The sequence below is a fragment of the Pelophylax lessonae genome, assembly GCF_965119305.1.
Source record: "Pelophylax lessonae genome assembly, chromosome: 6".
NCBI lineage: Eukaryota > Metazoa > Chordata > Amphibia > Anura > Ranidae > Pelophylax > Pelophylax lessonae.
In genome coordinates, this window is record NC_138773.1 from 147,096,106 (window position 1) to 147,121,906 (window position 25,801).

A 25,801-nucleotide genomic window follows, 5' to 3' on the forward strand; every position below is an offset into this window, starting at 1 on the left:
CCCCCTGTCACTAGACAAGACTACTGAACCCCACCACTAGGCTAGTCTTCCTAGGCATCACACTTGATTCAAACACCACGCAGTCTAGTTTCCCCATGGACAAGCTTGGGCGCTTTCGCAAGGACGTAGTCAAGTTCCTACAAGTTGGAACTTTTACTCGTAAGGATCTACAATCCTGGTAGGTTCTTTGATCTTCGCGATGCGCATCATTCCCCAAGGTAGGTCCTTTATTTCTAGGCTATTGGGCTTATTACCAGGCCTTCCAGATGAACTTTTGGTCACTCAGATTCCCCGGCTAGGGCAGACCTGGCCATGTGGATGGAATTCCTGGAACACTTGAATGGGGTCTCTATGTTCATCCCACCGTTATCCGCCCAATCCCCAGTTTCCGGACAGACGCAGCCGCCGGTACCGAGTTTGCAGCAACATATTAAAACTCTTGGTTAAGAGATTGTTGGCTGGAAGAGTCTCTTAGCTTACCTGCCTTTCACAAGACTTTGGCCCTATTAGGAATTTACCTGATAGTGACGGCGGCTTTCGCATGGGGCAAATCCTGGTCAGGAATGGCTGTGAAGTGTTACAGTGTCAACAGGGCAGCCTGCAACGTAATCGATTAGGGCCCTTCATCTTCTTTGATCATTATGAGGCTAGTTCGCTGGCTGTCCTGGTTGGCGGACACTTTACAAGTTCTTCCTCTTCTGCGTACACATCACAAGTTCCCCAAGTTCTACAAGTTGATCCTGGGCTAGCCCGGATTTGGCACACAGTGTCAAATGTCTCGGGTAGCCTTATCTACGAACACCAGGAGGGCTTACGTCAGAGCCATGACCATCTTCCAAGGTTCCCAGTAGAATTCGACTTACACGATCGTTCAGTTAAACCATGGTCGCATTCTCTGCTTTTTGCCACCTTTCAGCTCAGACTTTCATATAACACGATCAAACTTTACTTGTCTGGCATTCAACACCACAACTTGTCATCTGCTCCAAGCCTTTCTCCTTTCCTCAGGGCTTACCCGGTGAAGAATGTATTGAAAGGTATTAGTAAGGTAGATCATCACGAGACAAACAAACGTTTGCCCATAGATGAGAAATTCCGGACCTTATCTGGCGTACTGGTCACATTACCATTCAAACCTCATACAAACCTAGTCATCAAACCACCATGGCATCCAGCCTTTATGGGTTCCTTAGACCCGGAGAATTCACCTTTGCGACCCAGTCAGTCAGGCAATCATGCCTCCTCAAGAGGTTTTAGGTAGGTAGAGGACCACTACGTCCTTTCACTCCGACGTTCAAAGACCGGGCAGATATGCCATCCGTTGGCATCCCTTCTACCCGACCGAGATTAACTGGTGACCTATAAAAATCCTAAACATCTACCAGCTCAGGACACTCCCAGCAGCTCTCCGCTATTCTCCCTGTCAGGTAGTCCCCTAACCACTACTAAATTATATTTTACATACGCACGTTGTGCATTGAATTAGGCTGGGACCCTTCATCGCATTCCGGACATTCGTTCAGAATAGGGGCGGCTTCAGCTGCTTCTAGTGCCAATACGCCAGGGCACATAATTAAGAACTAGGGCGGTGGGAATCAGCTATTTTCCACGCATACATCCCACACCTGGAGGAAGAGGTAAGGTTGGCTTTCAAGAATCTTGTATCATAAGTTGTGTCATGAATAAGTGTGTTTACTGCTTCCTTTTTGCCCTCTTATTTACAGGCCTACCCCCTACGTCGGTTCCGGCACACCACACCGACTTAACCATACTCGCAGTTCTAATCATCATTAATTAACCGACCACAAGTGTTAGGCCGCAGGCCTGTATTTGTGGGAGGAGCTAGCGTGCCTTTAAGACGCTGCTCCTCCCCTCCCCGCCTGCCGCATCACACGCTGTCACCCCACCCACCTTCACCCTTTTCCTTGGTACACTATCCCTCTGGGAGCCCTCTTTTATTTACAGGCCTACCCCCTACATCGGTTCCGGCACACCACACCGACTTAACCATACTCGCAGTCCTAATCATCATTTATTAACCGACCACAACTGATCAATTCACAGAACAAGTCAACATACATGGATTTGGGTTAGTTTCACCAAAGTGTAGCAAAATACATTTTGAGCTACGTTTATGAAGAACAACTATTTTCAAAATTTTATAACAGAAACTAAGAAAAACTTTTTTCTTCAACTTTAGTCTTTTTTTCGTTTATTTAGCAAAAAATAAAAAACCCAGTGGTAACTAAATACCACCATAAGAAAGCTCTATTTGTGATAAGAGTTTTGTTTGGGTAAAGTGTTGCATGGCTGCACAATTGTCATTCAAACCGCAACAGCGCTGAAAGGTGAAAATTGACCTGGGTAAAAGTGCCCAGTATTTAAGTGAGATCATCCATGCTGATTTGTATATGGATAGGGTACAAAAGCATCCACACTTTGAAAAGATATGGGATAGACTGCTTAATGAACCCATCTTGCTCTCTTTGAGTTACAGATGATCTTCATCAAAAGTTAAATACATGTATAGATTATTTTACCTGCAGAAAATAAAGCTATTCTGGGGGGGGGGGGGGGGGGGGGGAGGGAGGATGTGCTACTAAAATAGAATGCTTTAGAGAAAACACTTTTAGGATTTTGCATATGTGTAGTTGTGCCAAACTGTTTAACTGTTATTTAGGTAAAAAAGCTAAAACAAGACTTACCTGTCTGCCATCATCTTCAGCTAGCCCATGCGCCAAGTGAGCACTAAATGTGCTCTTTCCCACTCCTCCTTTTCCTGAAAGTACAAGTATCTTGTGTTTCACTGTAGACATCTTTTCTTTAATCTGCTCTATAGCTGGAATGACAACAAAAAAATAATTAAGAGGCTACTAGTGAATAGGAATACACTTTCTCTCCTACCCAAAACATTTTTTTTTCTCTTTTCCAGAATAAAATGTTAAAGCGGTTGTATCCCGCTTTTTTACACTTTTACCTACAGGTAAGCCTATAATAAGGCTTACCTGTAGGTACAAATAATATCTCCTAAACCGGCACGGTTTAGGAGATATTTACAGTGCATGCAGCCGCTCGAGCGAGCGGCGCATGCGCTCTGAAGGTCCGGGGGGACCTTCAATTAACTTGCCGGGAGCTTGCCGGAAAAATCACTCCCGCGCGCATGCGCGGGAGTGACGTCATCGCGGCTCCGGCCAATCAGCGCGCTGGAGCCGTCTCTTCCGGCCAATCAGCGCGCCGGAGCCGCCGAACCCGGAAGAGACGACGAGGGATCATGGCAGCGCCCGCATCGATGTCCAGGGGTCCGTGTCGGGGCTTCGTTTTAAGGTAAGTTAAACATAATGGGCTAGTATGCGATGCATACTAGCTCATTATGCCTTTGTCTTGCAGGTTTTTTTTTTATTTATTTTTTTTTTTTACAGGGTTTACAACCGCTTTAAGTGCCACTGCCTGTTGCACAAGTGCAGTGCATACTGAAGCTTAGTGTATAGATGGTTTAAATCCATCATTAATGCACGGGAGTTTCATCACAGGCTGGCCTATTAAGGCCAGAAGAAGATGCCAGCATTAGCAGCTGCGAAGCTACGGGAAAGCATCTAGCACTGCATCCAGGGAGTGGGACAAAGCCACGGATAAGTTTGCCAGAGCATGAAAGTGCTTAGCTCTCCCTAACCCCAGTCTCAATTTAGAAATAAGAGCCTTTTTATAGAAAGAGGTTACTTATTTTATTTAAAACTGAAACCTGACACACAGCTATAGGCCTCTTGCACACAGAAGCCTAAAAACGTCACATTTATAACTGATCTAAAATCTAAATGCAACCCATTGATTTATTGGGCCTGTGTACACAGACGTATAAACATGTGCTGCGTATAGAGCAGTAAAAAAACAAAAAGAAGAAAAAAAACAAACCCATGTTGCGGGTCAGTAATATTACATGCGTATGCCACACTCACTTGATTTAAAAAGCTAGAACCAGGCGCATGCGTGGAGGCTCCCCTAATGGACGCGTAGTCCGAGAGCTCCGTCCCTCCTCTGGCCGTCTATCCCGCTAATCAGCAGGATTACCGAGCAGTACGGGCCCCGCACTTCTCCCAACCATTTGGAGGACTTGGGGCGCACCCGTAAAAATGCCAGGAAGCCAAGTTAGGAGAGCCCTGTCCCGGGAACTGGACTCGGTCTCTCCTCACACGGGAGGCCCCAAGATGGCAGTGGCGCCTCATGGCAGCATAAACTGCGAGGTAGAGGAAGATAAAAAAAAAATATAAAAAATATAAAAAAAAAAAAAAAGCTGTTCATTCGAAGGGATTGCATGAGGACTCGAGGGCATACAATGCGATTAGAGGAGAAGCGTTTTAACCACAGGCAACGTGGGGGGTTCTTTACTGTTAGGGCTACAAGATTGTGGAATTCTCTACCACAAGAGGTGGTTTCTGCGGGTAGTATGGTGGCTTTCAAAAGACTCTTAGACTTACATCTCAAGGATCAGAACATTCAGGGGTATGTGTGATGAGTACAGCCACACACACCTACACAGGTTGAACTGGATGGACTATTGTCTTTATTCAACCTCACCTACTATGTAACTATGTAACTATATTGCAGACACAGGACCGATCCCAACTAACAGGTCAGTCCTAGCCAGCCCATCCATTCTCAGATGTGCCAGCACTCTTTCCCAGGCATCCACAGTGTCCCTTCTGGAAAGGACACTGGACGAACTAATACAATCCCCTGCAGGGAATTCTGATAATCCAGGCCTCACTGAGGTAACCTCTTCATTCTCCTATACTTAGAATTTACTTATACTAAAAACGGGCCAAAGACTCCCCCCCCCCCCCCCCCCCCGCCGCCGACCACTGGACAAAGTCGAAGGACAACTACCTCTCCAACCACATCTTTTCTCCTGATGGGGACCTGGATTTCTTCCTCCTGCTGGAACTCTTAATGTTTCTATAATTGTTGGCTGACATTGGATTAAACTTCTCTCCCACATTTTTTTTTTTTTCTTTGCTGTCAGGTTTCTATTGTTTCATCATAGCAGGGTCTACTGGTGAGTCTAGAATACCAAACCCCAGAAGGGGCTACTGTCCACATCTTCTGTTTCTATAGGACATTTACCCTTCACTACCGACATTCTGTGGTCATCATCTATTTTCTCTTACTTTGGCGACTCAGACTCTATATCAACTTTAAGGCACCCTAACGGTGAATACCATCGCCACCATTCGTGTAACCACACTTAATGACCGAAGCTCACCTATAAGAGGCTAACAACTGCTGTGAGATTTTCACAATAACTAACATTATCACACCAGGACATAGGCAGGAGTGGGCCTACCCATGCTCCTCCACATGGGGCTGTTCTCCACATGTCGAGGCGGATTGATGTCCACATGGGGTGTGGATCATCTTGGGAATAAGTCGGCACAAGGCCAATCTTTTGGTGAAATGTTAATGTTATTCATTATGTGCAATAACCTGTTCTTTTCTTCTCCCTTTCCTCCCGCTCCTCTAGCCCTTTTTCTCCTCTTTCTTTCAGCACCACTCCCTGCGCTCAGATGGTATGTGTATTATTGAACGCCAGCAACTAACTTCTTACTGCAATTATGAATCCCAGAGACCAATTCACTCTCCCGCTGAGGATCACCACACACAATGTGCAAGGCTTATACTCTCTGATCAAAAGGCGTAAAGGAATTTCAATCATATCACTCTCAAAAAGTTAATTTATTATTGCTTCAGGAAACACATTTCCCGGATACCTACAATCCCTTGTTTAACCACCCAAAATAGCCGCAATTTTATCTAGCCAATGCCCCTGACAAAACTAAGGGGGTTGCGATATTTTTCACCAAACATGTAACATTTTCTATAACCATGTCTAGCGGAGATCCCAATGGGGGGTACCCTCTATGGATCCCACCAGAAGGATGTATCCCTTACTCTTTCCCATCTTATAACACATCCAATCGTGGCCAGGCAGCATTCTTTGCCTCACTATTGTCCAAAATAATTCCATAGGCCGAAGGGACGTTGATAATGGGAGGAGACTCGAACATAGCCCTAGACCAAATGTTAGATAAATCAAATCAGGGTAGGTCTCGCCTCAAACACCCCACGAAACAAAGCACATGCATCACTAAATTGTTACATGATTCAGGTTTGGTGGATATCTGGAGAGAGATGAACCCTAAAACCAGGAACTTCACCCACTTTTCTCACCCACACAGCTCACATGCCAGGATCGATCACATATTTATTCCCCCAACGGCAATTCCCTCTACCATCAAAGCATTTATCAGAGATACTTCTTTCTCAGATCATGCCATGGTCATACTGGTAATCTATTGTTCCCCCAAATCTTCAACGTCATTTCATTGGAGGTTGAATGAATCCTTATTAAATGACCCAGTTCAATGTGCCCTTATCGACGAAGAGCTTAAAGCTTATTTCTCAACTAACGATACAGAGGCTATATCTCCAGACACGTTATGGGCAGCTCACAAAGCAGTTATTAGGGGGAAAATTATTCAGCTGACAACGAATCATAAAAGACAACGAAGAGTAGAGATTTCCAAACTGGAATTGGACTTCCAAAAACTTAGTAAAAAACATAAAAAGCACCCTTTTCAATTATCACTGACCCAACTTTAAAATGCTAGGCTGGCCCTTAATTTAACTCTTACCACGGAGGTCAAAAAATAAAAATAAAATAGGATCTAAACTTGCAGCGAAACTCAGCCCACTAATTTGTTCACTAACTTTTCTCAAAATTCGCACCCAATCGGGAGCCCTTTCTCTTAAGGTAATGCAAACCTTTCAAAACTATATGGAAAGGGGGATTAAACTTCCTCTGACTCTATGGCCCACTTTCTACAGGACCTCTTAATCCCAAAACTAGATACCCTTCATTGCTTAGCCTTAGAAAAACAGATATGAGAAACGGAGATCATGGCAGCAATTAAATCTATGAAAGTTGGCTCCCCCACAAGGCCCTGACCGCCTGTATGAAGGTTGGCTCCCCCCCAGGCCCTGATGGCCCGTCTACAGGCTACTACAAAACAATTGCCTCTACCCACGAGTCCCTACCTTTAGATTTTTTTAATAAACTCAACGATGGCCATAGCTTAGCTAAGGAATTAAACTCAGCTTACATCTCGGTCATGCCTAAACCAGGGAAAGATTCCAATGAGGTGGCTAACTATCGACCCGTATCGTTAATAACCAACGATTTAAAGTTACTGATAAAACTCTTATCCAATAGGCTTTCATGTTTTATTGGCGAATACATTCATAAAGATCAATCTGGATTCATTCCAGGTAGGCAAGGTTTGGATAGATTTATCATCACTCTTGCAGTCCCGATGGCACGGAAGACCCCCCACAGAAAGGCATTTGCTATCTATTGATTTGCAAAAAGCCTTTTGCCCAGTACACACGATCCGAAAATCGGGCGACGTTCCATCCGTTATTTTTCGTATTCTAGCAGCTCTCAATAATATTCGCTTAAAGGTAGAGGTTACTCACGATACAAATTTTCTCGGACGATAATTCTTAGCTTCCGGTATGCGTAACCACGCTGTAGCGTGTGAGGGGAAAATGAGGTCTACTGCTCATGCGCTGTCTACTGCTCACCATTTTTTTCGGACGAACAACATACTGATAATACGATTATCGTACAATGTGTTATAATACGATCAAAATTTTTATGCTTGCACGACCGGATAATATCGGGTGAACTGTCGTGATCGCCTCTCGTAAGCTGTGTACTAACGATCCGATTATCGTCCGATCTTTCACAAGCGTTAATTTCCGTCCAATTTTCGGATCGTGTGTACGGGCCATTTGACTCGGTGACGTGGCCTAACCTCTTTAAAATTCTGGGTAGATGGAACTTCGATCCGAGATTTCTGGGTACCCTTGGTGGTCTTTATTCTACCCCTACTGCACAAACACTCCTAGGTCAGTACTCCAAACATCTTTAGAGGGACTTGGCAGGGCTGTCCCCTCTCCCCCTTAATTTTAACAATAGCCATAGAGACGCTAGCAATAGCTATCAGAAATCACCCTGACAGAGGAGTAGTATGTGGCCCAATGGAACATAAATGTGCGTTATTCGCAGATGACCTACTCCTGTTTATCACCTCGCCACTTATCTCAGTTCCCAATCTCCTAAAATTCTTAGGGACTTCGACACCATTCCGGGACTCATATAGTCAATGTTAGCAAATCAAGGGCCAATAAAAAACAAAATGCTAAATTCACTTCACTTGAATTTCCCTTTCCTTTGGAGTAACGACTCCACCCCTTACCTAGGAGTTCACCTTGCCCCTAACATAGATCTGTTATAAAAGGCTAATTACCCCCTGCTTTTTAAGAAGCTAGAAGACCTTCAGGTCTGGGCTAAACATGATCTTTATTGGTTGGACAGGATCCATTCTATAAAAAGGACATTACTCCTTTGCCTCTTATATTTTTCCGTTCTATTGCGATACCCCTTATAACTGATCAATTGCAGAAGTTTCAATCTAAAAATCATCCAATTTGTTTGGGGGGAAAAAGGGCTAGATGCTCCAAATCGACCCTGTTAAGACATCGCACACAAGGGGGACTAGCGCTCCCCAACTTATTAAAATATTATCAGGCGGCTCAATTAGCCCAATTTTCTACAAACCCGATTCCAAAAAAGTTGGGACACTGTACAAATTGTGAATAAAAACAGAATGCAATGATGTGGAAGTTTCAAATTTCAATATTATATTCAGAATACAACATAGATGACATAGGTTTTTTAATCATAGGTTAAACATAGGTTTCTTAATCAGTTTCAGCTGCTTTAGTGTTAATGAAATTAACAACAGGTGCACTAGATGGGCAACAATGAAACAAGCTCCAAAACAGGATTGGTTTTGCAGGTAAAGGCCACTGGCATGTTTTTCCTTATTAATCTTTTCTGTTTTTCACTAATTTTGCATTTGGCTAGGGTCAGTGGCACTACTGGTAGCATGAGGCGCTACCTGGCACATAAAAGGCTTAACCATCTAGCAATGTAAACATATAGAAGCTGCAAAGTCAATGTTTCGTCCAATAGGACTGGGTACCTCCACAACTGGAGCAGATACTGTAGGGAAAAAGAAGAAAAAAAAAAAAAAACAGAAGTAGCCCGAATGGGGTACTCAGGGGAAGTAGTTATAAATAAAGGAGGACCAACAATGGTGTAAATTGCAAAATACTATTCTTTATTGAAAAATGGAAATACACATAAAAACAGGATGGATTCCCAGACACCTATAAAAACTGCACAGACAACATTGATATAGACAAGGCATTCATACGGGCCCCATTCACTCCAAAATGCATGTCACTGATGCACTGTCTCCAGTCCTGTAATACAAGTGTATAAAATGTGATAAATTGGACCATCACATGGTTAGAAGGTCCACATATATGTGGAATCATTTCCTCAGGTATTGCAGTCCAGGAATAGACACAATTTGGTCAAATACAGGTGGTATAGAAGCTAAATAATTCACACTTAACTTACCTAAATCCAATAGAACACCTCTGGGACATTATGTTTCAGTCCATCCCATGCCTCTAGGTTGCACCTCAGTCTGTTGAGGAGCTCAGTGATGACCTGGTCCAGGACGCCATCCACCGTTTAACCACTTGCCGACCGCCGCACGACTATATACTGCGGCGGTCAGCCCCTCACAGGCAGAGTGACGCATCGGTACGTCACTAGCCTGGGAGGGTCTGGGGAGCTCCCGCGTGGTCACGCACCCCCCGCGCGTGTGACCAGCGGACCCGATGTCCGCCGGTCACTCTGCGATCGTCGGGGGAGAGGGAGAAAGGCAGGCAGCTTGTGTAAACAAGCTGCCTGTCAGTTCTCCCTGTGTAGAGACACTGATCATACGGTTCTACTATGTAGAACCGTAGATCAGTGTAACTACACCTCAAGCCACAGCCAATCACAGTTAGAATCCCGCCCCTAGGGACACACACAGCCCCTCCCTCTCAAATAAAGTTAACCCCTTCACTGCCAGTGTATTTTTACAGTAACAGTGCATATATATAACACTGATTACTGCAGTAATGTCACTGGTAACCCCAAAAGTGTCAAAAATATCAGTCAAGGGTCCGATCTGTCCGCCGCAATGTCGCAGTACCGAAAAAAAAAAAAAAAAAAAAAAAAAAAAAAAAAAATCGCAGATCGCCGACATTACGCGTTAACGCGTTAAAAAAAAAAAAACAACAAAAATGACAAAAATCTTTCCCTTTGTTAGTAAACGCGATAACTTTTGCGCAAACCAATCAAAATACGTTTTTTGCGATTTTTTTTTACCAAACATATGTAGCATAAAACAAATTGGCCGAAAATGTTAAAAAATTTAGATTTTTACTTTTTTTTTGGGGGGGGAATTTCATATAAAAAAAATGTGAAAAATATTGTTATTTTTGCAAAATTTAAGCTCTTTTTTTGTTTATAGCGCGTGATAAAAAAAAAAAAAAAAAAAAAAAAAAAAAAAAAAAAAAAAAAAATCGCACAGGTGATCAAATACCACCAAAAGAAAGCTCTGTTTGTGGGAAAAAAAGGACGTCAAATTCGTTTAGGTACAGCGTCGCACGACCGTGCAATTGTCCGTTAAAGTCACGCAGTGCCGAATCGCAAAATACCCCCTGGTCAGGAAGGGGGTAAAATCTTCCGGGGCTTAAGTGGTTAATAAGGAGCATACCCTGACATTGTCAGGCATGCAGGCAAGCACATGGGGGCCAAACAAACTACAGAGGACCATTTTTAGTTGCTGCAATGAAATTTCAGCAAAACGGACTAGCCTGCTGCATCATTTTTATACTTGGATTTTTGGGATGTCTTTGAATTCAGCACTCTGTAGGTTGATCACTTTAATTTCTATCAAACAATGCAGCATTCTTTCGTTCCTAACACATTACCCAGTTCATATCAGTATAGATATCCAACATGAGATGTTTCCCCATTGAGATCTGATGTGTTTTCAAAGTGTTCCCTTAATTTTTTTTGAGCAGTGTATATTTTACAAAACAGCCCAGTAACATTGAATGCCATACTATAGTAAAACTGGTGCAGGCAGCATTTACCAAAAGATTCCCGTAACCAATCTGTAGTATTTTAAAAGTGATTACCTGGATCTGGTCCTGCTGCTTCTGCCCCAGAAACACATATTGATTGATTGGGACATCCTTGACATGCAGAGCTCTTCCCAGCCTCATTGCTACCTGTACCAGGACAGTCTGCAACCAAAACAAATCAGCAGCTAAGTAAAATAAATCAATGTTAAATCAACTCTTGCACACTGTACTGAAGTATGAGCATCAGACATATCTGGCAGAAAAAACATAAAGATGGGCTGTATATCACTTCTGCATATGTATGAGTATGCAGCAGGCCTCCTGCACACCACTGCCTGTAACACTCATTTTTACACAGGATTATTATTATTATTTTTTAAGGACCCAAATGCAGCTGGTTGTTTTCAATTTGCCTGTACAGACAGGTGTGCAAACGTGCTGCGTATAGATAAAAAAACAAAACAATAATATACAGAAAGAGTTGTTGGTATTCTGCATGTATACACTCAAACATGTGCAAATATGTGCATATGCCACGATTCCTTTATTAAAATCTAGCTAAAATAATTTATGCTCGTGTTTGCACACTCGTAAATAGAGGCAAATACACTCAAGTGTTGATACAACCCATCCTCGCGGTTTTTCTGCCAGGATTGACTGACGCTCATACAGCAATTGTGTGTGCAGAGACCCGATTATGACCACAGTACAGTTGCTTTTGATCAACACTTCTTTTCTGCCCATAGAGGTCAAAAAGAATGCAAAGGCAGCTTAGAATAACAAATGTAGGTCAAAAGCACCAGAACGCAGCCTGCCCAGTTATGTAAAGCCCAATCTTCTGGTATCACTCACGCTCTGGAGCGTTCCCTGGTACATCAGCCATCGCAACGTGTGAAGCGCACAATCCTACTGGTTTCACTTCCGGGATTTGTGCGTTTCAAGCCTCGTTTTCTTTGGTGTTTCGTAATCAACGTGAAAAGATCGTCATTGTTTCTGTAGGTAATCGTCGTTATTAAAGCCACATGACTTTTATTAATAAAGTTGCTATAGCTTTACCGATTGATGATTTTATACGAAGAGAGTAGCTTATTTTCCTAGTTGTTTGGTAAGTGCGATTCTCCCAGAAACGGCTGCACTGTCTGTATCTAAAATGTGCTTTGTGGAACAAGCACCATTGAAGGTAGGTGGGGGTGAAGAGCGGCTACTGGGTAAATCTACCAGACACACACTTCAGTGCCGACGACGAATAGAAGCTGGTTTGTTATTATACAATACATTTAATCGATCATTATATGAAGGTATAATGAATTTATAGGATTAACCCCAGTTTTACAATTGAATTCAACTGCAATACACGTAACCACTTCTGCCGAAATAGGTTTCCCCTAGCTTTCGGCTGTTAATCGGAACTCCGCCCCTCCCAGCTCTGCCTCTCCAGCCGATCAATACTCCGCCCATTGTCTCTCCGTGGAATCTATTTACAAAACCCTACAGCACTTTATTCACACTGATCCCGCCCCCGTGCGCGCCCCCGATGCAGCCATTCAGTTTCTGGATAATAGTGAAACATTAACCACTTTACCACCGGAGGATTTTGCTGTCTTACTTCCGGGCCACTTTTTGCGATTCGGCACTGTGCGACTTTAACTGACAATTGCGTGGTCATGCAACGCCGTACCCAAACGAGATTTACGTCCTTTTTTTCCCACAAACAGCGCTTTCTTTTGGTGTTATTTGATCACCTGTGCGATTTTTACTTTTTGCGCTATAAACAAAAAAAAGCGACAATTTTGAAAAAATAATATTTTTCACATTTTTTTATATGAAATTCCCCCCCCAAAAAAATGTAAAAATCTAATTTTTTTTATCATTTTAGGCCAATTTGTTTTCTGCTACATATTTTTGGTAAAAAAATCGCAATAAGCGTATTTTGATTGGTTTGTGCAAAAGTTATTGCATTTACTAACTAAGGGAAAGATTTCTGTCATTTTTGGTGGGTTTTTTTTTGTGGGACTGCGACATTGCGGCGGACAGTTCGGACCCTTGACTGACATTTTTGACACTTTTGGGGGTACCAGTGACATTACTACAGTAATCAGTGCTATAAATATGCACTGTTACTGTAAAAATGACACTGGCAGGGAAGGGGTTAATTTTATTGGAGAGGGAGGGGTTAATGTATGCCTGGTGCTTACTGACATGTGTGGGGGGAGGTGACTGAGTGACACAGGGACAGATCGCAGGTCCAGCTATGCTGAACCCTGCAAGATGACCCTGCCTGTCACTTAGGAGATGCGCCCACTTGTGTTTACACAAGCAGGCGGATCTCCACACTCGATTCCCCGACGATCGGGGAAGAGCAGCGGCGATCGCCGCCACTCCTCCCCTGGCCCGACTCCCGCGGTGACTGAATCCAGCGGGAGCGAGCTTCCGGCGGCGCGCGCGTGTGGCCGAGAGAGGGGAATGTCTGTCGACGTAGGTCTACGTCGCCAGACGTTATCGAGCCACTTTGCCGCAGTAGAGCTCTAGTGAGCAGCGGCAAAGTGGTTAAAGAGGAAGTATACCCTCCTCTGCAACCTTTACCTATAGGTAAGCCTATGATAAGGCTTACCTATAGGTACTGTAAATATCTCCTAAACATGCACCGTTTAGGAGATATTTACCTTACATGCAGCCAGTGACGTCACTGGCGCATGCGCTCTGAAGGAACGGCCGCTGGTGCCGTTCCTTCAGAGTCCCGTGCCGTGACCATCGGCTCCCGTACGCAGGAGTGACGTCACCGCGGCTCCGGCCAATCAGATGGCCGGATGCCGCGATCCCGGAAGACGGGCGACTGGACATGTCGCCCATCATCAGTGTGACAGAACCATCTGACTTTGTATTATATTGTTGCTGCCTCCTTTCGTCTGTTTGTTCGGCTGTCCCACGGCCCGTACAGCCCCCCCCTTTGTTCCCCTATGTTTTAGCTGCTACGCTCCAAATTCCTTTAAAGAGGTTGTCACTATGTCTGCAAATTCAATGTGTATTAGCTGCAGATGGAGGGGGGGGATTGTTTCCAGCAGCCCCCTCCTAAAGAATGTCTACTAAATAACTCAGTGCTTTTGTCTAAAATAGGACAGTATGTTAATAGAGTCTGAAACTATTGATAAGCATGTTAATGAGCTCACCTGGCTGTAATTACACAGTCATTGTTCATGTGGTATTCTCAAAGTATATATAAGTGTGTGTTTCTTGCAATAAAAGAGAAGAGAGTTACTCTCGATCAAACCTCACTACAGAGCCTTGTCTCGTACTTGGGGGGGGAATTATTGATGTGCTTCATGTATGAGGAGGACTTAGATTTTGTGGGGATAACTGAGACTTGGTTAGACAGCTCTCATGACTGGATGGCGTCCATTCAGGGGTATTCCCTTTATCGCAGAGATAGAGAAAGTAAAAAAGGGGGAGGGGTATGTTTGTATATTAAGAACAGTATACAGGTAAATATGAGGGATGATATTAATAATGGAGCTATGGACGAGGCATAATCCCTATGGGTAGAGCTTCAAAGGGAAGGCACGGCGGGGAAGGTAATATTGGGCGTATGCTATAGGCCCCCCAACCAGAGGGAGGAGGGTGAGGCGGACCTCATGTTACAGATAGGATTGGCAGCAAGGATGGGAAATGTCATTATAATGGGGGACTTTAATTATCCAGATATAGACTGGGCAGAAGGAACCGCACACTCAGCCAAGGCTCGGCAGTTCCTAAATGTTTTGCAGGACAATTTCATGGGTCAGATGGTGAATGCACCGACAAGAAGCAATGCGGTACTTGACCTACTGATTACCAACAATACAGACCTGATCACGGATATAGAAATACGGGACAACTTAGGGAACAGTGACCATAGGTCAATTGGTTTCAGTATTAATTACAGTAATAGGAAACACAAGGGTAATATAAGGACGCTGAATTTCACAAGAGCCAATTTCCCTAAACTGCGCTCGCTGCTAGAAAATATCAAATGGGATAGAACCCTGGGAACAAAGAACACGGAGGAAAAATGGGAGTGCTTCAAGAGCATACTTAACAAGGGAGTGGGCCAGTGCATTCCACAGGGAAATAAATTTAAAAGAGCAAAACTAAACCCTGGGTGGCTAAACTCCAACATTAAAATGTATATTAGAGCTAAAGAAAAGGCCTTCAAAAAATACAAGACTGAGGGGTCATTGGCAGCATTTAAGCACTACAAAGAGTGTAATAAGAAATGTAAAGATGAAATCAGGGCGGCTAAAATAGAACACGAGAGACATATAGCGGAGGAGAGCAAAAAGAACCCCAAGAAGTTCTTTAAGTATATAAACAGTAAGAAAGCCAGGCCAGAGCACATTGGCCCCATAAAAGATGATAAAGGAAAAATGGCCACTGAGGACAGAGAAAAGGCGGAAGTGTTAAATAATTTCTTTTCTTCAGTCTTCACAAAGGAATCGGGGGGCTACACGAAACCCGCTTGTAAGGCCGAACTAAATAATACACCTCAGGAAGTGCCGCCATGGCTAACAGAGGATAGACTTAGAGCTAAACTAGAGAAACTTAACATAAATAAATCCCCGGGACCGGATGGCTTGCACCCGAGGGTTCTTAATGAGCTCAGCCAGGTGATTGCCAGACCATTATTCTTGATCTTTAAGGATAGTTTACAGACGGGTATGGTGCCAGCTGATTGGAAAAAAGCCAACGTGGTACCAATATTTAAAAAGGGGCCGAGATATATCCCGGGTAACTATAGGCCGGTCAGCCTAACATCAGTAGTCTGCAAAATTTTGGAGGGGATGATAAGGGACCACATACAAGACTTTAGTAATGAAAATGGTATTATAAGTAGAAATCAGCATGGATTCATGAAAAATCGTTCGTGCCAAACCAATCTGTTAACCTTCTACGATGAAGTGAGCTGCCACCTAGATAAAGGTAAGCCTGTGGATGTGGTGTATCTGGACTTCGCAAAGGCCTTTGACACCGTTCCTCACAAACGCTTACTGTACAAACTAAGGAAGGTAGGTATGGATCATAAGGTGAGTACCTGGATAGAGACCTGGCTCCAGGGGAGAGTCCAGAGGGTGGTGATTAATGGGGAGTACTCGGATTGGGCGGGTGTGGAAAGTGGGGTCCCCCAGGGTTCTGTCCTGGGACCAATCCTGTTTAATTTATTCATAAATGATCTAGAGGAGGGGATATCTAGTACAATCTCAGTATTTGCAGATGATACTAAATTAGGCATGCCAATATCTTCTATGCAGGATGTGGAAATCTTGCAAGCAGACCTGAACAAAATAACGGGGTGGGCAACCACATGGCAGATGAGGTTTAATGTAGAAAAATGTAAAGTAATGCACTTGGGTGCCAGAAACCAGAAAGCAAGCTATTCACTAGGGGGTGAACCTCTGGGTGAGTCTAGGATGGAAAAGGACTTGGGGGTACTGGTAGACAACAGGCTTGGCAGTGGCATGCAATGCCAAGCCGCCGCAAGCAAAGCCAACAGAATACTGGGATGTATAAAAAGGGGGATTCACTCCAGAAATAAAGAGATTATTCTCCCGCTCTACAAGACTCTGGTCCGGCCACATCTGGAGTATGCTGTCCAGTTCTGGGCACCGGTCCGCAGGAAGGATGTGCTGGAACTGGAGAAAGTCCAGAGGAGGGCAACAAAAATAATTAGGGGAATGGAGGACATCGGCTATGAGGAAAGACTACAAGCACTGAACCTATTCTCTCTGGAGAAGAGACGATTGAGGGGGGATATGATATCAATGTACAAATACTGTACTGGCGACCCTAGCATAAGGAACAAACTATTCAGAGAAAGGGAATACAATAAGACACGTGGCCACTCACTAAAACTTGAGGAAAGGCGGTTTAACCTTAAAGTGCGTAAGGGGTTCTTCACTGTAAGAGCAGGAAGGATGTGGAATTCTCTTCCACAAGCAGTCGTATCAGCGGGGAGCATAGATAGTTTCAAAAAACTATTAGATGTACACCTTAAAGACCACAACATACAGGGGTACACAATGTACGGTTAAAAGCAAACACACACGCATCATGGTTGAACTGGATGGACTTGTGTCTTTTTTCAACCTCACTAACTATGTAACTATGTAACTATGTAACTATGGCGCATTGGAGTGGTCGATAGCTGTCCGGGTGTTCGGGAGTGGATTATCCTAGACGACTGTAACCCCTTTCATACTTTGGGGTGTCGTAACAATCAGTGTTGCCAACCGTCCGTAGATTTACGGACAGCCCGTTAAAACAGGGCACTTTTCTCCTGCCCGTAAATGCCCGTAGCAGGAGAAAAGTGCCAGTAAATCTACGGCGGCGGCGGCACTGTCAGAACTGCGCATGTGCGGCGCGCAGTTCCGGAGATCCCCGTCGGACGAGTGCCACGGCCCGCCTCTGCCTCCACCCCCGACCCGGAGTTAATTACATCGGACGAGTCACTCTGCCACCCACGGCCCGCCTCTGCCTCCACCCCCGACACCGCCTCCGCCCCCGAGAGTTATTTACATCGGATGACGAGTGCCACCCACGGCCCGCCTCTGCCTCCGCCTCTCCTCATTTAAGTTTTCCCGCCTGTGTCCCTGGCCCTGCGTGATGAAGCCGACCCGGGAGTCGGGACTGGAGGAGGAGTACGAGACTACGGGGGGCGTGAGCTATGGAGGGGGGTCACCGTCACCACACCGTCACCTACCTATCCGTGCTGCTGGGCACCATGCTGGCCACTGACCGACCGTCCGATCCGCTGCAGGGTAAGACAGACTCAGACTGAGCCGGCTCCTCTCATCTGGATGGAAGGGTGAGGGGGTGAGGGGGGGGGGGCACACACTGGCCCTGGCATCACGAGAAGTTGGAGAAGATGTTTCATGTGTAACTTGTACTGCCTTGCAATGATATGAGGGGAGCTACTTACCTACCCGTGTAATATCAGGGGAGCTACCTACCGGGTAGGTAAGTAGCTCCCCTGATATCACACAGGTAGGTAGGTAGATGGATGGGTATGTCCTTCATGTCCGCAGTGTCTGCCCTCCCCCTTCACCATGTCCGCAGTGTATGCCCACCCCCTTCACCATGTCCGCAGTGTCTGCCCACCTTCTGTACCATGTCCGCAGTGTCTGCCCACCTTCTGTACCATGTCCGCAGTGTCTGCCCACCCCCTGTACCATGTCCGCAGTGTCTGCCCACCCCCTTCACCATGTCCGCAGTGTCTGCCCTCCCCCTTCACCATGTCCGCAGTGTCTGCCCTCCCCCTTCACCATGCCCGCAGTGTATGCCCACCCCCTTCACCATGTCCGCAGTGTCTGCCCACCTTCTGTACCATGTCCGCAGTGTCTGCCCACCTTCTGTACCATGTCCGCAGTGTCTGCCCACCCCCTGTACCATGTCCGCAGTGTCTGCCCACCCCCTTCACCATGTCCGCAGTGTCTGCCCTCCCCCTTCACCATGTCCGCAGTGTCTGCCCTCCCCCTTCACCATGCCCGCAGTGTATGCCCACCCCCTTCACCATGTCCGCAGTGTCTGCCCACCTTCTGTACCATGTCCGCAGTGTCTGCCCACCTTCTGTACCATGTCCGCAGTGTCTGCCCTCCCCCTGTACCATGTCCGCAGTGTCTGCCCACCCCCTTCACCATGTCCGCAGTGTCTGCCCTCCCCCTTCACCATGCCCGCAGTGTATGCCCACCCCCTTCACCATGTCCGCGGTGTCTGCCCACCTTCTGTACCATGTCCGCAGTGTCTGCCCACCTTCTGTACCATGTCCGCAGTGTCTGCCCACCCCCTGTACCATGTCCGCAGTGTCTGCCCACCCCCCTTCACCATGTCCGCAGTGTCTGCCCTCCCCCTTCACCATGCCCGCAGTGTATGCCCACCCCCTTCACCATGTCCGCAGTGTCTGCCCACCTTCTGTACCATGTCCGCAGTGTCTGCCCACCTTCTGTACCATGTCTGCAGTGTCTGCCCACCCCCTGTACCATGTCTGCAGTGTCTGCCCACCCCCTGTACCATGTCCGCAGTGTCTGCCCACCCCCTGTACCATGTCCGCAGTGTCTGCCCACCTTCTGTACCATGCCCGCAGTGTCTGCCCACCCCCTTCACCATGTCCGCAGTGTCTGCCCACCTTCTGTACCATGTCCGCAGTGTCTGCCCACCCCCTGTACCATGTCCGCAGTGTCTGCCCACCCCCTGTACCATGTCCGCAGTGTCTGCCCACCCCCTTCACCATGCCCGCAGTGTCTGCCCACCTTCTGTACCATGCCCGCAGTGTCTGCCCACCTCCTGTATCATGTCCGCAGTGTCTGACCACCCCCTGTACCATGTCCGCAGTGTCTGACCACCTCCTGTACCATGTCCGCAGTGTCTGACCACCTCCTGTACCATGTCCGCAGTGTCTGCCCACCTCCTGTACCATGTCTGCAGTGTCTGCCCACCTCCTGTACCATGTCCGCAGTGTCTGCCCACCTCCTGTACCATGTCCGCAGTGTCTGACCACCCCCTGTACCATGTCCGCAGTGTCTGACCACCCCCTGTACCATGTCCGCAGTGTCTGACCACCCCCTGTACCATGTCCGCAGTGTCTGACCACTTCCTGTACCATGTCCGCAGTGTCTGACTACCCCCTGTACCATGTCCGCAGTGTCTGACCACCTCCTGTACCATGTCCGCAGTGTCTGCCCTCCCCCTTCACCATGCCCGCAGTGTATGCCCACCCCCTTCACCATGTCCGCGGTGTCTGCCCACCTTCTGTACCATGTCCGCAGTGTCTGCCCACCTTCTGTACCATGTCCGCAGTGTCTGCCCACCCCCTGTACCATGTCCGCAGTGTCTGCCCACCCCCCTTCACCATGTCCGCAGTGTCTGCCCTCCCCCTTCACCATGCCCGCAGTGTATGCCCACCCCCTTCACCATGTCCGCAGTGTCTGCCCACCTTCTGTACCATGTCCGCAGTGTCTGCCCACCTTCTGTACCATGTCCGCAGTGTCTGCCCACCTTCTGTACCATGTCTGCAGTGTCTGCCCACCCCCTGTACCATGTCTGCAGTGTCTGCCCACCTTCTGTACCATGCCCGCAGTGTCTGCCCACCCCCTTCACCATGTCCGCAGTGTCTGCCCACCTTCTGTACCATGTCCGCAGTGTCTGCCCACCCCCTGTACCATGTCCGCAGTGTCTGCCCACCCCCTGTACCATGTCCGCAGTGTCTGCCCACCCCCTGTACCATGTCCGCAGTGTCTGCCCACCCCCTTCACCATGCCCGCAGTGTCTGCCCACCTTCTGTACCATGCCCGCAGTGTCTGCCCACCCCCTGTACCATGTCCGCAGTGTCTGCCCACCTTCTGTACCATGCCCGCAGTGTCTGCCCACCCCCTTCACCATGTCCGCAGTGTCTGCCCACCTTCTGTACCATGTCCGCAGTGTCTGCCCACCCCCTGTACCATGTCCGCAGTGTCTGCCCACCCCCTGTACCATGTCCGCAGTGTCTGCCCACCCCCTGTACCATGTCCGCAGTGTCTGCCCACCCCCTTCACCATGCCCGCAGTGTCTGCCCACCTTCTGTACCATGCCCGCAGTGTCTGCCCACCTCCTGTACCATGTCCGCAGTGTCTGACCACCCCCTGTACCATGTCCGCAGTGTCTGACCACCTCCTGTACCATGTCCGCAGTGTCTGACCACCTCCTGTACCATGTCCGCAGTGTCTGCCCACCTCCTGTACCATGTCCACAGTGTCTGCCCACCTCCTGTACCATGTCCGCAGTGTCTGCCCACCTCCTGTACCATGTCCGCAGTGTCTGACCACCCCCTGTACCATGTCCGCAGTGTCTGACCACCCCCTGTACCATGTCCGCAGTGTCTGACCACCCCCTGTACCATGTCCGCAGTGTCTGACCACTTCCTGTACCATGTCCGCAGTGTCTGACCACCCCCTGTACCATGTCCGCAGTGTCTGACCACCTCCTGTACCATGTCCGCAGTGTCTGACCACCCCCTGTACCATGTCCGCAGTGTCTGACCACCCCCTGTACCATGTCCGCAGTGTCTGACCACCCCCTGTACCATGTCCGCAGTGTCTGACCACCCCCTGTACCATGTCCGCAGTGTCTGACCACCTCCTGTACCATGTCCGCAGTGTCTGACCACCCCCTGTACCATGTCCGCAGTGTCTGACCACCTCCTGTACCATGTCCGCAGTGTCTGACCACCCCCTATACCATGTCAGCAGTGTCTGACCACCTCCTGTACCATGTCAGCAGTGTCTGAACACCTCCTGTACCATGTCCGCAGTGTCTGACCACCCCCTGTACCATGTCAGCAGTGTCTGACCACCCCCTGTACCATGTCAGCAGTGTCTGACCACCCCCTGTACCATGTCAGCAGTGTCTGACCACCCCCTGTACCATGTCAGCAGTGTCTGACCACCTCCTGTACCATGTCAGCAGTGTCTGACCACCTCCTGTACCATGTCAGCAGTGTCTGACCACCCCCTGTACCATGTCAGCAGTGTCTGACCACCTCCTGTACCATGTCAGCAGTGTCTGACCACCTCCTGTACCATGTCAGCAGTGTCTGACCACCTCCTGTACCATGTCAGCAGTGTCTGACCACCCCCTGTACCGTGTCTGACCAGAGTCTGCAGACTCTGATGTAAGGGGGAACTCTGTGCTGGCTGGGTTATGGTAACCCAACCTTCATGTAAATTTGAGAAATATGTTTTTTGACTTTTGTTTAACTTTAACACATTGCTAATAGCACTAGCTATATGTTTATAGTTAAAATATTGATATTTGCACGGTTTAGCACTGAAAAGTGTTATTTTAGGTACTTTTTTCAGTGTCCGTAAAAAATTGGTGCTGTCCGTAAATTTTGGACGTTCTGCCAGTAAATTTCCCTCCGGGGGGTTGGCAACACTGCCCATCATACAGGTAAGCGGACGGCACGGCGGGGGCTCATTCTAAGGTAAGTATTTCATAATGAGCTAGTATGCAATGCATACTAGCTCATTCTGTGTTTCTCTTTCAGGTCGAAAAAAAAAAAAAAAAAATAAATGTTGTATGGGTTTACAACCTCTTTAAACACACGTATATGAGATGATATAATGGCACACATGTATGTGAAGATGAAAGGCTCTATTCAGAGAAGCCACAATGCAAATACCATCACTAGAAGGCAGAAAATGATCACACATACATGAACGGTATAAAGTGTTGTCACCCTCCCTGGACTCTCTCAGCAACACTGCTGCTGTCAGATTTGGTTTCTCCAGCTTTTCAAGGGTTAACCCCTTCATGTCCTTTTCTGACATTTGCTGCTTGCAAGGAAACATCAGTATTTTTTCTAGAAAATTACTTGGAACCCCAAACATTATATATACAGTATATATATATATATATATATATATATATATATATATTTTAGCCTAGAGAAAAAAATGGCGGTCGTTGCAATATTATATGTCGCACAGTATTTGCATAGCGGTCTTTCAAACGCAATTTATTGTGAATAAATACGCTTTCATGAATTAGAAAAAAACAAAACTGTAAAGTTAGTCCAATTTTTTGTACAATGTGAAAGATGATTTTAAACCGAGTAACTAGAAACCTAAAATTTCATGCTTTAAAACTGCACACATTAGTGGAATGGCGACAAACGACGGTGCTTAAAAATCTCCATAGTAGAAAATTGTAATGGTTGCCAGTTTAGAGTTACAGAGGAGGTCTAGCGCTAGAATTATTGCTCTCACTCTAATGATCGCAGACAATACCTCACGTGTGGTATGAACACCGTTTACATATGCCGGTGCAAATGAACTGCTTCTGGACCAGCCTCCACATTTTACTGCGGCAGGCTGGCTCTCCAACGCAAACCGCCGTAGTATTCCTCCCCCGCACTTTGGCTTCGGGTCGATGCGGGGAGTGACAGAAGGCGGCATGTCGTTGTAAACACGGCACACTGCTCCTCTGACACTGACAGAAGCAGGGCTCCTGTCATCCTGTGATTTCAGATCACAGGAGCCCTGCTTCTATGTTCACTATCTGCCCCCCCCCCATAGTTAGAATCACTCCCTAGGTGCACATTTAACCCTTTGATCACCCCTTCACTGCCAGTGCCATTATTACTGTAACAGTGCACCCCCCAAAAGTGTCAAAAATGTCAGTTAGGGTTCCGATCTGTCCGCCGCAATGTCGCAGTCCCACTAAAAATGGCAGATCGCCGCCGTTACTAGTAAAAAATAATTAAAAAAATAAAAATGACAAATCTTTCCCCTAGATTGTAGACGCGATAACTTTTGCGCAAACCAATCAAAATACACTTATTGGGATTTGTTTTACCAAAAATATGTGGCAGAATACTAATTGGCCGAAAATGATGAAAAAATTAGATTTTTACATTTTTTTATTGGGAATGTTATATAGCAGAAAGTGAAAAATACTGCTTTTTTGTTCCAAAATTTTCGCTCTTTTTTGTTTATAGCGCATGATCAAAAAAAAAAAAAAAATCGCACAGGTGATTAAATACCACCAAAAGAAAGCTCTCTTTGTGGGTCAAAAAGAACATACAGCATTCCACGACAGTGCAGTTGTCAAGTTAAATTAACGCAGTGCGGAATCACAAAAAGTGGCCTGGTCATTAAGGGGGCAAATCCTTCTGGTCCGGAAGTGGTTATATATGCATTTGCTTCTGTGCACAAACACAGAGGGACGAGACACTTTATAATTTTTTTTTTTTTTTTACATGGTCTCTTTAAAAAAAAAAAATGTTTTGATCACTTTTATTGCTGTCACAAGGAATGTAAAATCCCCTGTGACACTAATAGACAGTTACAGGTACTCTTTATGGAGGGATCTGGGGCCTAAAAGACCCCAAACCCCTCCTCTGCACTTAAAAGTATCCAAAACACCAAGTTTGGCTGTTTTGAATGCTGTAACTTTTTTTAAAATCTGGGGACTTTAAAGCGGAGTTCCGGCCTCGGGGGTGAAATTTAGATAAAAATACCCCCGGGACAGTCAGGGCTAGTACATTCCACAATGGATAGCCTCTGAACTGTCCCGGGTCGCACTTACCTTTTAGAAGAAATACTTGCCTTAAAAATTTCTTCTCCAGCGCTGCCATCTCAGGTGTGGGCAACTGAAGCCAGTGTGCCCTCTTCTGCGTCCTCTTCGGTGACGTCAGAGTCCCAGAATGCCCTGCACCGGCCCCGCTCGTCACTTCCGGTGCAGGCGCGGCATGCCCAAAAGCTGTTTAGCAGGGAATGCCGCGCCTGCACAGGAAGTGATGAGCGGGGCCGGTGCAGGCGCATTGACTCCTGGGAGCGATGACGTTCAGCAACCAGGAGTCATCGCAAGCCGGAGGTGACGCAGAGGGAGGAAGTGGAAGGAAAGTGAGTATATTTCTCTATCGCTCATTGACAGACGTAGTCTTCTTGATTCTCAAGAGCTGGGTTATGTTGTCTCCGCAGGAGTAGGACTAGGCAGAAAGACAAAACGTTCTGGCTCCACCTTAGGGGCAGTCCCTGAGGGTATATCCTCCCTCTCTCTGCTACAGGGAATCAGTTTTTTTCTGTCTAGTCAGGAGTAAGGACCTAAGTTCCTTGCTGGGATCTTTTGGTCCTGGCAAGACTTTTTTTCTTTAGAAAAAGACATTTCTTTAGGTAGTTTTTCTCCAGTGTTTTTTCCTGTGAGATCTTCAAGCAAAAATGCCGGACTGGGCGACACTTGTGGTCACCCCAGCCGGCCTACGAGCGCGTGCAGACCATGGCATTGCGCTTGGTCGGCCGCGACACATTCAAGTAAGTATGCGGGGCCGGGCGACGGGCTGGATGTTGAGATCCAATGGTCACCCCGGTTTCTGCCTACGAGCGCGTGCAGACCAGAGCTCCGCGCTGGGTCGGCCGCGACGGAGTCCCAGTGGAGGGACTGACCTTGCGAGTTAAAAGTCTCGCTTGGACGCCAGGAACCAGAGAGTCGAGGCGTCCGGAGTGGTCCACAACCCCCCACCCCGGTGGAGAGGGTATTGTGAAGAGAGGGTGCCTGTCGGTTCGGTATGGTGAGTAAACGTTCCCTTTTTTTCTTTCCTCGTTATGAGGCAGTATGAATTATGGGCCCCTCCATATATGGTCAGTATATATCTGATACTTATAAGTCCCCCTTGTAATACAGCATGTGTTTGTGGGAAGTGGACTTGGTTTGAGAGCTAACACTCTACCCAGCAGACTGTAACATTACAGCAGATATAGGAGGTATAATCCTACCTTATTTTGTAGTGTATCTCCTGTAGATCCATATATCGCCTCTTAGCAGAGATGCAGGTGGATGTGCTGGGAAAACGATTTCGGCGGTCCGCCGCCATTTTGCCGTAGACCAAGTGCATGTATGTCCTCAGGTCACGTCGGCCGCCATGTTTTTGGAGTCTTATGTCTCTTCTATGGGGGCGGCCATGTTTCGTGAGCCCAGCTACCTCGTGGAGAGCTGGGAACGCCGGAAGGCGTACACAGGGGGCGGAGCCACGTCCTTCTACCCGGGAAAAAGCAACAGCTCCTTCCAGTCTGTGTAAGACAGACGCTGACTGCAGTTGGTTGGAAACTTCTTTGCATCGGTTGGTGAGCCTTGGGGGTCCCTCTCTCTCTCTGTGGGATCGAGAAGCAGGTACTCTGAAGGGCGCTATTGC

The 25,801-nt window shown here is 46.9% G+C and overlaps 1 protein-coding gene across 2 annotated transcripts in view; it reads right to left on the reverse strand.

Annotated features, from left to right (window-relative positions):
• The window catches only part of NUBP1 (NUBP iron-sulfur cluster assembly factor 1, cytosolic), a 198,911-nt gene extending 186,914 nt beyond the window's left edge, over positions 1 to 11,997 (reverse strand). The window contains exons 1-3 of one of the 2 annotated variants that reach the window (XM_082261930.1): positions 11,962 to 11,997; positions 11,164 to 11,271; positions 2,706 to 2,839 (exon numbers count right to left, since the gene is read on the reverse strand). In XM_082261930.1, coding sequence (XP_082118056.1) covers positions 2,706 to 2,839; positions 11,164 to 11,271; positions 11,962 to 11,992 — 273 coding nt within the window. In that variant the 5' untranslated portion in view covers positions 11,993 to 11,997. Of the gene's footprint in view, positions 1 to 2,705; positions 2,840 to 11,163; positions 11,272 to 11,961 lie in introns of those variants that run through there. The other variant, XM_082261929.1, reaches the window with a different exon arrangement.
• Between the last annotated feature and the right edge of the window lie 13,804 nt (positions 11,998 to 25,801).